General features: G+C 36.9%; 1 protein-coding gene across 1 annotated transcript in view; it reads right to left on the minus strand.

The window, feature by feature from the left end:
- Nucleotides 1-681: 681 nt before the first annotated feature.
- Nucleotides 682-12,709, minus strand: part of NDUFAF4 (NADH:ubiquinone oxidoreductase complex assembly factor 4) — a 29,722-nt gene continuing 17,694 nt past the window's right edge. Inside the window, exon 3 of the mRNA XM_053710559.1 lies at nt 682-1,250. Within this exon, the coding sequence (XP_053566534.1) occupies nt 957-1,250 (294 nt within the window). The 3' untranslated portion in view covers nt 682-956. The remainder of the gene's footprint in view (nt 1,251-12,709) is intronic.

Genomic DNA, 12,709 nt, shown 5'->3' on the forward strand with positions numbered 1-12,709 from the left:
TTGTTTCCTATTATACATAAATCAAAGCATTTTTTTTCCTTTCGATCAATCTATTTCCAATGCACATAGTTCTGTTGCATTTATAATATCATTGTAACAGAAATATTAATGGGGCATAAATATTTTAATTTGGGTGGATGCCAAAATCTTTTTAATATTTACATTTTTCTATAATCACAAGTTTACCCAGAATATTACCCTTTAGATATGGGATCAATGTCATATATTCCAACATTTCCCAAATGCATCCTGAATAACTTAATTGCATCATAGATATTAACAAACCATATCCGATTAATGTTTCTTTTTTGTTTGTTTTTTTGGCTTACTGGTAATTTTATTTTATTCAGGTTCTTGGCCCTTTATGTGTTTCGGATACCATATGTTTTCTTCATTGATTTTCTTTATTTTTCTAAGACCTGCTGCTGTGCTTTCAAAATCATTTTTTATATATACACTACTATTCAATATCATACCAAGTATGTTAATACTAAAGAACAGAAGTAGCTGCAAGTTCTCATAATAAGTGTAGGCTCTGTCAGGTTTCTAATTTCTGTTACACGTTAACGTTGCACAGACTATAGCATAGGTTGGTCCTTTGTAAATAATAATAATAATGATGATGATAGTACTAGCACTACTACTAATAATAATAAAAACAGAATGCTTACAATAAATGCATATATTTTAGTGTTCAGTTTAATCACACTTTACAACTGCCGCATTTGTAATCCACCAGCCCAGCAATGTTCAATGTTTCAAGGATCAAAATTTGTCTGAATTGACAGATGTACCCAGGGTTTTAAACTATTGATATGCTTTTATGACATTTGAACTATTTGATATAGCTTTTTATTTTTAGAGCAAAGTATAATAAACTAGAAATACAATCAAGGAAGGTACATTCTTAAAATATAATAATACCAGTACAAAAATGTACACATAAGCAGCAAACTTTAGGTTTCAGTCATTTCCTTGTTCTTTTTTGCAATAATCTTCACATCAAAAGGCATAAAAAATTCTAGTAAAGCCTTGGAGTCAGGCAGATTTAGAGAATATTCCTCTGCTATTTTTTCTGCTGTCCAAGTTTCTGGAGAATGTTTGTGATTGTTAAGGGCGGTCAAAACCTCTGGTATAGAAATTTTTCCTTTAGGAATATTTTCCACATCCAAAATGGCTAAAGCATTTATCTTCAAGGTTTGTTTCGGAAGTCTGCGTTCTTCTTGTTCAGGTGGGATATCTTTCCTTACCTAATAAAGAGAATTAGGAGGAAAAAAAAATCAAATAACCATACAAAAAAGATTAAAAAAAATAAAAGTTTCCTTTTGGATTCAGTAAGAGCAAACAATTAAAAAAAAAAAAAAAAAAAAGATTTTACAATTTACTTCTATTATGAAATTTGTTCTCATGTTACTCTTTGTTGAAGAGCATATGTAGGTCAGTAGCGTGCACATGCCTGGGTCACTATATGGCAGCAAACACTGCTGCCATCTAGTGCTCTTGCAAATGTATAACAGTGTTCTCCGAAGAAAATTTTGCCAAGGGGGTAGAATTATGAAGCAGCCAGGTGGGGCAGAGATAAAATTATAACATTTTCTGCCATTCAAGGGACAAATTAACATAAATGTATTTAATGATAATCTGTGCAATAAGCCTTGACATTTTTTAATACTAGCTAATTTTAGCTTAATATTGGCTACAATTTTAGTTGGGTGGTCAGTTAAATTAGTCAAGTGGTGCACTCATTAAAAATGTCCCGGGGAGAACACTGTATAAAATAATTGAAAGTATTCTTACAAAACGGTTGTCAGAAACAAGGGTACGGTTGGGGTCCGTTTGTGAACACTTAGGGTACAACTGCTGTGTTTGTACCTTCAATGGGTCATAATTACACCTTAAGGAACTAATATGTACCCTTTAGGGGTAAATAAGGTACAAATATGTTTCCAACTGTCAAAGGGTCAATGTCTGTGCCATTTAATCCCCAAAGGTACAATCATTTGTGTGACCAAAAGGTTCAGGGGAATGGGTGGTTGAAGGCTGCCAAACCCTGCAGGTGCATATATATTTGGGCACCTGAGCATTATTATTTCCCAAGATGGTAAACGGTTATTTTATACTTAGGCTACATAAAGTTATCCAGAGTTATATCAATTATTCAACCAACACATAATTACCAATCACCCAAAATGAATTCAACAGGTTGTACAGCAAAATAGTTCATGTTTAATGGTTATTGGTTATATGCAAGAGGTGGACAAAACAACAAAAAATACTTTATTTTATATCTTCACTGACGCTGTGTCGCTGGTTCTAAACAGCACACAAGCACTTCATTTACATTCTAATGTTTATATTTAGAGCATCAAAATGATAACTTTTACACATAAAGCAAATATATTAACTTAAGTTACAAAGAAAAAAATGTCATTGTAAAAACTATATAAAATAATCAAGAACTGTTTTTAAAGAACCAGCTTTTAAAAAAAATGGCTACTGTACGTTTTTTTTATTATTATTATAATTATTTAAAGCTAGACAAATACTTATATACTTATCTTTCTAAGCAAGAGCACAATGTAGCCTAATTTTTTTAAAGTTATTCAATAAATTATTATTATTATTCGTTATTTATGAAGCGCCAACATATTCTGCAGCGCTGTCCATGGGTACAATTTATTTAAATAAAACAATGATATCAAATTTATAAGAGACAAAACAACATTTTACAAACATACAGGAGGAATTGAGGGCCCTATTCCCGTGGGAACTTACAATTTAGAAGGGTAGGAGGTTGAGAAACAGGAGGTGAGGACTGCAAGATTAAGAAAGATGTTAATGCAGAGCTAGATGAGGAAAAGGTTAGATAATTTAAATTAATGTATTACTGAGTTGGTTATTAGGCTTTTCTGAACAAAAAAGTCTTCAGGGAGCATTTAAAGGAAGAAAGATTAGGGCAAATCCTGACAGCACGAGGGAGAGTATTCAAGAGGGTAGGTGCTGCACGACAGAAGTCCTGCAGTTTAGCATGGGAAGAGGTGATAGTCGAAGATGCAAGGAGCAGGTCATTGTTGGATCTTAGAGGGCAGGCTGGCGTATACTTGTTTAATAGAGAGGATAGGTAGTGGGGAGCGGCGTTGGTGAGAGTTTTGTATGTAATAAATGTGACGGAACAGCATTTTGGCATTTTTAATACGCTGTATTGAGTAAAAATTTGCCGTCATGACGTACAAAGGGTTGTCACTGGGGCAGTACCCTTAAAAGGCCCACTTTGCACCATTTTTAAGTCACCAAAAGGTACATATTTGTCTTTGAAACTGCAAAAACCAATATGTATCCATGTTAAAAGGTACAGCCCCAGTGACAAGCTTCTGTACCTCTAAAGGTACACTTTTTGCACAAATTTTATGACAGTGTGGCATATAGTGCTATGGACATGTGAATGCTCCTGAGCATATCTACCTGCTTTTCAACAAAGGATGGCAAGATAATGAAGACAATCTGATAATAGATGTGAATGCTTCATCTAAATCATGAAAGAAAAATGTTGAAATTCAAATTCCTTCAAAGGGGCAGTAAACTTACAAACTAATCCTATATAATAAAAGGCAAAGTGTGTTTGTCCGAAGCTGTCATGCGCAGTAGAGACTGCGTGTGAGGACAAACACACCTGGCGTCGTGTGGTGGAGTGGGCGTGGCCGGGCAGGTGCAACGTAGGCGGGGCTGCTAAGAGACAGAGAGCTCTAAAGAGGGGGGATAGAGAGAGCAGAAGAGGGGGGATAGAGAGGGGGAGAGAGACAGCAAAAGAGAGAGGGGAGAGAGACAGCAAAAGAGAGAGGGGGAGAGAGACAGCAAAATAGAGGAGGGAGAGCAAACGAGAGGGGGGAAGAGAGAGAGCAAAAGAGAGGGAGAGAGACAGCAAAAGAGGGGGAGAGAGCAAAAGAGAGAGGGGGGAGAGAGCAAAAGAGAGGGAGAGAGAGAGCAAAAGAGGGAGAGAGAGAGCAAAAGAGGGAGAGAGAGAGCAAAAGAGGGAGAGAGAGAGCAAAAGAGGGAGAGAGAGAGCAAAAGAGGGAGAGAGAGAGCAAAAGAGGGAGAGAGAGAGCAAAAGAGGGAGAGAGAGAGCAAAAGAGGGAGAGAGAGAGCAAAAGAGGGAGAGAGAGAGCAAAAGAGGGAGAGAGAGAGCAAAAGAGGGGGAAAGAGAGACAGCAAAAGAGAGAGGGGGAGAGAGACAGCAAAAGAGAGAGGGGGAGAGAGACAGCAAAAGAGAGAGGGGGAGAGAGACAGCAAAAGAGAGAGGGGGAGAGAGACAGCAAAAGAGGGGGGAGAGTGACGGCAAAAGAGAGGGGGGAGAGAGACAGCAAAATAGAGAAGGGAGAGCAAACGAGAGGGGGGAAGAGAGAGAGAGCAATAGAGAGGGAGAGAGACAGCAAAAGAGGGGGAGAGAGAGAGCAAACGAGAAGGAGAGAGACAGCAAAAGAGGGAGAGAGACAGCAAAAGAGAGGGGGAGAGAGACAGCAAAAGAGAGAGGGGGAGAGAGACAGCAAAAGAGAGAGGGGGAGAGAGACAGCAAAAGAGAGAGGGGGAGAGAGACAGCAAAAGAGAGAGGGGGAGAGAGACAGCAAAAGAGAGAGGGGGAGAGAGACAGCAAAAGAGAGAGGGGGAGAGAGACAGCAAAAGAGAGAGGGGGAGAGAGACAGCAAAAGAGGGGGGAGAGTGACGGCAAAAGAGAGGGGGGAGAGAGACAGCAAAATAGAGAAGGGAGAGCAAACGAGAGGGGGGAAGAGAGAGAGAGCAATAGAGAGGGAGAGAGACAGCAAAAGAGGGGGAGAGAGAGAGCAAACGAGAAGGAGAGAGACAGCAAAAGAGGGAGAGAGACAGCAAAAGAGGGGGAGAGAGAGCAAAAGAGGGGGAGAGAGAGCAAAAGAGGGGGAGAGAGAGCAAAAGAGGGGGAGAGAGAGCAAAAGAGGGGGAGAGAGAGAGAGAGTAAAAGAGAGAGGGGAGAGAGAGCAAAAGAGAGAGGGGAGAGAGAGAGCAAAAGAGAGGGGGGAGAGAGAGAGCAAAAGAGAGGGGAGAGAGAGAGAGAGCAAAAGAGAGGGGGGAGAGAGAGAGCAAAAGAGAGGGGAGAGAGAGAGAGAGAGAGAGAGAGAGAGAGAGAGAGTAAAAGAGAGGGGGGAAAGAGAGAGCAAGAGAGAGGGGAGAAAGAGAGAGCAAGAGAGAGGGGAGAAAGAGAGAGCAAAAGAGAGGGGAGAAAGAGAGAGCAAAAGAGAGGGGGGATAGAGATTGAGCAAGGGGTGGGACCGCTGTACTGCAAAAAATGGCCCGTGTATACGGGCTTTAGGACTAGTGTTATATAATTCTGCACATAGTGCAGAATTATATAACATTAGCTTACCGGAACATTTATACTTTAAAGGATTGCAGAGAAATTGTAACTAAAACCTCCTTTTACCAGAATGCCACTCCTTGCTCTACTGAGCGGGTCTGGTTTTTACACAGCGAATCTCGGCAACACTGTGTGCCCCGTCGCACCATTAAAATTAATGTAGCTCGCTCCTGCTCTGGTCTAGTAGCGGGAGCGAGCTACAGTCACTTTAATGGCACGACCGAGCACACAATGTTGCTGCGATGCGCTGTTTAAAATCCAGACCCGCTCAGTAGAGCAAGGAGCGGCGTTCTGGTAAAAGGAGGTTTTAGTTACAATTTCTCTGCAATCCTTTAAAGTATAAATGTGCCCGGTAAGCTAATGTTATATAATTCTGCACTATGTGCAAAATTATATAACATTAGTTGTAAGTTTACTGCCCCTTTAAGGTATTCATACTTGAGCAGAGAAAAATCAAAGTAAATGTCATATGATCCATTTTCAGCATTAGAGCAGAATATACTTTAGTTGAATTCTATTACAGATTCCTGAGGACTAATATTGAAATAAAGTGGATACCTTGATGAAATAAGAATATATTTCAAACCAAATGGTCACACTAAAGTGAAGACACCATGGGTACCTTACACCACCAACCACACCTAAAATATAGCTTTGGGCAGCTCAATCCTTTCTAGGCTTCACAGCAGTCAAATACAATATTTTATCTTATTACATACATGTATGTATGCATATATACACAAATATATATATATATATATATATATATATATATATATATATATATATATATATATATATATATATATATATATAATGTTTGCATGTGTGTGTGTGTGTTTGTGGAGAGAGAGAAAAAGAGATTGAAAGATATTTCTTATTTTACCTAGGGGCCTAACGTACAAAAATACAAGAACTCATGGCAAGCTTGTTTGGTAAAGACAAGTGCGTTTTTCATTCAGGAATGGTTTTATGTCTATGACTACGGTCTTTGTGGCCGAAACCGGTCAGACTTTGATCTCTTACCCTTTGTTCTGTAGTCTGCCTACATTTTTTAACATGCTGATTTAAATAAAGTATTTTGTGATTTTTTTTTCTGATGGACTGCTACGCAACTTTTTTTCAATGGTTTTATTTGGTTATAACAACAGAGGGACTAATTAACCTATGCAGTTATGACAACAGAACTATTCAAAATATTCAATACAAACCTATAAAACGTAATTATTTGGTCAATAACTGCAACCAGCTCTGTAATTGTAGAAGTAACTGAACAGGTCACCAATACTTGAACAGATCTAATGCCCAAGAGAACTAAAAAGTAAGAATATATATACATATATACACACACACACACACTAATGAATAAAATATTTGTTAAATATTTTGTAAAGAAATACAAGATTTGCAGCTTTTTTAATAATCAATTTAGAATGAGCCAAAACACAAATGGTATGAACTAGAGACCACAGGCGACAAAAGCACTGCAGGGGAATTGAAAGTGAATGTATATAAATGGAAAATATATATTATAGCACCTACAAATGAAAGCCCCCTAAGACCTAAAAACTGAAGAAAAAATACAGATATAGGGAGCGCATAGAAAAGGCTAAAGTGAATCTATACTTATACAGCTTAAAGGGACATGAAACCCAATTTTTTTCTTTCACGATTCAGATAAATAATTCAATTTTAAACAACTTTCTAATTTACTTCTATTATCTAATTTGTTTCATTCTCTTGGTATCATTTGCTCAAGGTGCAGTAATGCACAAATGGTTTCTAACTGAACACATGGGTGAGCCAATGACAATCGGTATATAAATGCAGCCACCAATCAACAGCTAGAACCTAGGTTCTCTGCTGCTTCTGAGCTTGCCTAGATAAACCTTTCAGCAAAGGATAATAAGAGAAGGAAGCAAATTAAACGATAGAAGTAAATTGGAAAGTTGTTTAAAATGTTATTCTCTATCTGAATCGTGAAAGAAAAATGTTGGGTTTTATGTCCCTTTAAGTAAAATGTAATAATTTATTAAGGTATGAAAAAAAGATATAAAAGCATTAACAAAAGGGTACCCTGATGTTTAAAAATAATGTCCAAAAAAAACAAATAATGACCAAAAAATGGAAGTCCCAATAAGTAAAATGTCATAAAGAGTGTGTCTAAAAAGAAAAAGCAAAATGTCCCGATGTAATAATCTAAAAATATGGTAACCCAAAAATGTATATAGGGATGTATCTTACCCCAAACAATGTGTAGGGAGATGTGAAAATGGGTGTGTACAGTGTCCAATGTCAACACTCTTGAAAAAGGCCCCTGTCTATGGCCGAAACCCATCAATTGATTATTTTTATGCTCTCTAGTTTCTAGGACACTTGGTAAGCCTTGTCTTTTAGTGGGCTAATGTGTAGATACCATGTTATATTTCTTCTTATTGGGTTTTTTCTACATATATAGAGATATCACTTTTTGGAATACACAGATAATTATTATTGGACACTCTACACACCCATTTTCACATCTCCGATTCCCTACACATTTTTGAGGGTGGGATACATCCGTATATACTGTAAATGTTTGGATTATCACATCAGGACATTTTGCTTTTTCTTTTTGGACACTCATTTAATCACATTTTACTTTTTCGGACTTCCATTTTTTTAAGACATTTTTTCTTTATTTGGACATTATTTTTAAACATCAGGGTTCCCTTTTGTTATTGCTTTTATATCCGTTTTCATACCTAAATAAATTGTTAAGTTTTACTTAAAGGGACAGTCTAGTCCAAAATAAACTTTCATGATTCAGATAGGGCATGTAATTTTAAACAATTTTCCAATTTACTTTAATCACCAATTTTGCTTTGTTCTCTTGGTATTCTTAGTTGAAAGCTTAACCTAGGAGGTTCATATGCTAATTTCTTAGACTTTGAAGGCCACCTCTTTTCAGAATGCATTTTAACAGTTTTTCACCACTAGATGGTGTTAGTTCATGTGTTTTATATAGATAACACTGTGCTCATGCACGTGAAGTTATCTGGGAGCAGGCACTGATGTTGTTTAAAATTGTATTCTCTATCTGAATCATGAAAGAAAATGTTTGGGTTTAATGTCCCTTTAAGCTATATTTGTATAGATTCCCTTGAACCTTTCCAATGTGCTCCCTATCTCTGTATTTTATCTTTGGAATTGAAGATTAATGTGAGGGGTTTATGTTTTCTACATAAAATTAGAAGAATATTTTTGTAATGCAACTGAAGAAGCCAAATTACATACAAATGCTATAATATTCAGTGTCCCTATGCTTTCCAACAACACCGCTTTAAATTTGCTTTAGAAAAGTAAACTTGTTGCCGAGTAAATAGAAAAAGTTAGATTTCACAAATTAGCTGTCTTAATTCCTACATCTTTGAGACAAATACCAAGTAAAGAAATAGCCTTTTGAAGCACTCACTTAACAGATTACATTGTATTTCCTTACATTAATTGTATTTACATTTTAGTATAAAAATTAAGGTTGTTTGCTTTGTTTATATCAAAGTTTTGAAAATGTGTTTCCTCTTGAAACTGAGAAATAATAAAATGTAAGCAGAACGTAAAGGAAATTATTAGGAAATATGTTTACAAAAAGTATATTTTAGGAATGAAAAATGATTGCAGGCACATAAACGTTTCGGTGTCCTTGTGAAAACAGCATGCTAATTGACAAATGCAACGGGAATCTTTTATGTTTATTTTTTACTCAAAACAGCAAGAGATCTGTTCATGGACATGCAAACTGATTCAAGATGCCTACAGGAGAGCAAACTTTAATGGGTCTCAAACAGGGATCTTTGAGGACAAAGGATTACAGAGCAATTCACAAATAAAAGCAACACAGGTAACAAATTATGTTTTTTGGGGGTTTGTTTTTTATGAAGTGAAATCATTGTCTGCAAACAATATAGGACAAAACAGCTGTTATTTAGACAGAAATATATGGACAACCACATGGTGTATCATGAAGAAGGGGTTACTTCCCCCAGAAATGACATTAAAAAGCATTTATGTAAAGCCCACAGGTGTCATCTGAGACACTTCTATTTTTATATACACATGTGTATATAAAAATAGAAGTGTCTCAGATGACACCTGTGGGCTTTACATAAATGCTTTTTAATGAGAATTATCTTGGTTGTTTGCTGTCCAATCAAAAAAAGTAAAAAAGGTCCCTGCTATATCATTACAGTAATGATAGATCAGCTGCACGGCATTTAAGTAAAGCTACGCCAGTAACTCTTTTATTGCAGCAGCAATATAAAAAGGGCCCAGTAAAAGAAATAGAGCAGCAATCAACCACAATACAGGGCCTACAGGCTGACTAGCATTGTGAGGAACCCTTAATCAGGTGCATCAAGCTCATTGCTGGGTCCCAAAGCAGGCTGGCCCTAAGGGGACTTATAAAGCTGATATAGTGCTGCAATTGTGCACATTACTGGGCTCCCTGCAGAGAACTAGGAAGATACAGTTTACTATTTAATGCATTCCACCAAGCATTTCTAATGCCAAGAATCAGCTTAGCACAGATGCAGTAGGCTACCTGCTACAACCGCAGCCAGCAAAACTGGGTTGCAGGTGGTAGGCGACAGCTTCAAGATTCACAAACCCAGGTGCTATGGTGCTTGGTAGGAATAAAGAAAGCTAAACTGCTACAATACAACCTCAGATTTTAATAGAAAAGTATGATGCCAGAGTAGATATTAATAATAGATTAGCCACATATCTTTATAAATGGCACTAGTTTATTGAAGTTCTCCCATGAAAGGTGCATTTTTGCAAACAGTTGGAAGCTCTATTGTGAGTATGTTGGAAGCTCTATTGCGAGCAGACTGTGGTCACTTATATAGGTCACATGAAAAAATATAACTTTTCATTTTTGCTTCCTTCTTACCTCCCCCCCCCCCCCGTCTCTAACGCCCACCCTTCTTTTTCATTTTCTCTTGGTAAGTAGAGAACCGGCCTAAGTTGGAGCAGCCACTAAAGGGTTATTTATTGATGATTTTATTATGTGTTTTGTTCCAAAGTTCTATATTCCAATGTTAGTATTTAAAAAAAAAAAAAAACGGCATGGAGAGGGAGGACCAGACTGAATTTCCATAATGTTTTGAACAATTTATTATTTACACAAAAAAATGAATAAGATAAAAATTCTGGAAAAAAAGAATAATAAGATAAAGAAAGATAAAACATTGGATATAGAAATTTAAGAACTAGCAGAGTTAAATTACACTAATATTATATTAGACTATAGTGTAATTACAAACAAATTTCTATTAAAAATCCATTTGCTTAGAGTTAATTAATCAATACTTAACCTATTTACTTATTTTTATCAATTTTGGTTCATTCTCTTGGTTTTCTTTGTTGAAGGACAGCAAATGCTCTACTGGGCCTGCCTAGGTATGCTTTTCAACAATGGATACCAAGAGAAAAAAGCACATTAGATGGAGGTTCATTGGAAATTTTTTAAAATTGAATGTTCTTTCTAAATCATGAAAAGTTTAATTTTGACTTTACTGTCCCATTAATGCCATTTTTCACCTGCAATTTTATGTGCGCAGAATCAATCCCTTACTATGTTTCAAAAAGATCAATGAATATAAGATTATTTGGACTCAAATAGATTTGCATAAGGATCTAAGTGTGAGGAGGGAGGGGCAAGCAGTAAACGTGAAGAGATATGTAGGTGTGTTAGTCTCAAAGTGGGGAAGCCGTTATAAAATGATTGTATATCTTTTTCAAGATTAAAAATGTGGTTGTCTATACATAATAGATTATTTGTATATATAAACCAATATATTCCGCTATGCGGTTCTCAAATTAAGATCAACAATAAAATATTTATCAGAAAAATATTTATCTATACAAATGTATTTTATTTGTAAAAACAATGCAATTCCGCTTTTTAAATCTTAATGTGGTGATCAACAATAAAAGTTCTCAGAAAAAGTAGGGACGTCTCCCTTAGTGGTATAATAATATCTCAGATAAAACCAGTCTTGATTCATAGGTACCTTATGTGAACATAAAATAGTGTCCGTTTATGACAACTCACTGTTATGTGTGGCGTTTAGCCTTCTTGTGTCTGAACAGAAATCGCATATTATCCTTATATAACTGAGATGACTCACTGTTAATTTTTGCGTTTGGCGTTTAGCCTCCTTTTATGTGCAGAAGTGTTATCCACTTGTTTCAGAGTAGACTCCCTGTTGCTATAGAGAGCAATGAGCTGCAGATCTTTAAAATCTTTATAGATCCTGTGTAACTTGAGAATGGCAGTGTGTGTCTTCTGCTGCTGATTCACAGGCATCTATTTATCAAGCCGTCAACCGCAAATACGCTGGAATTCCGCAGCGTATTTGTGGCGAGCCTGATTCCCCTTAGTTATCAAACCCTACAGACCGGCAAAAGTAGAATTTTGTGACGTAACATACGATCCGCCGGACTCAGTTCGACACAGATCGATGCATACGTCATTACAGATGTTCCGAATGCAAATTCGGCACAATCGGACTACTTTTGCTAGTTTTCAAATGTCTACCAGGTACGCTCGGCAATATTCCCCCCCAGCGTACCTGGTTTTCAATCCGCCGCCCTGGAGGCGGCGGATGCCATAGGAATCAATGGGAGTCTGAAAGCAGCAAAAGCTTATGTTCGCTGCTGCCCGATATCCCATTGATTACTATGGGAACGTTTACATCTAACACCCTAACATGTACCCCGAGTCTAAACACCCCTAATCTGCCCCCCTACACCGCCCCCAACTACATTATACTTATTAACCCCTAAACCGCCGCTCCCGGAGCCCACCGTCACTCTAATAAACTTATTAACCCCTAAACCGCCGCTCCCAGAGCCCACCGCCACCTACATTATATTTATTAACCCCTTATCTGCCCCCCCTTTCACCGCCGCCACTATATTAAATTTATTAACCCCTAATCTGCCCCCCTACACCGCCGCCACTATATTAAATTTATTAACTACTAATCTGCCCCCCCCCTACACCGCTGCCACTATATTAAATTTATTAACCCCTAAACCTAACCCTAACCCTCCCTAACTTAAATATAATTTAAATCAATCTAAATAAATATTCCTAGCATTAGCTAAATTATTCCTATTTAAAACTAAATACTTACCTATAAAATAAACCCTAAGATAGCTACAATATAACTAATAGTTACATTGTAGCTATCTTATGGTTTATTTTAATTTTACAGGCAAGTTTTTATTTATTTTAACTAGGTAAAATAGTTACTAAATAGTTATTAGCTATTTAATAAC

Source organism: Bombina bombina, chromosome 4, assembly GCF_027579735.1.
Source record: "Bombina bombina isolate aBomBom1 chromosome 4, aBomBom1.pri, whole genome shotgun sequence".
Taxonomy (NCBI): Eukaryota; Metazoa; Chordata; class Amphibia; order Anura; family Bombinatoridae; genus Bombina; species Bombina bombina.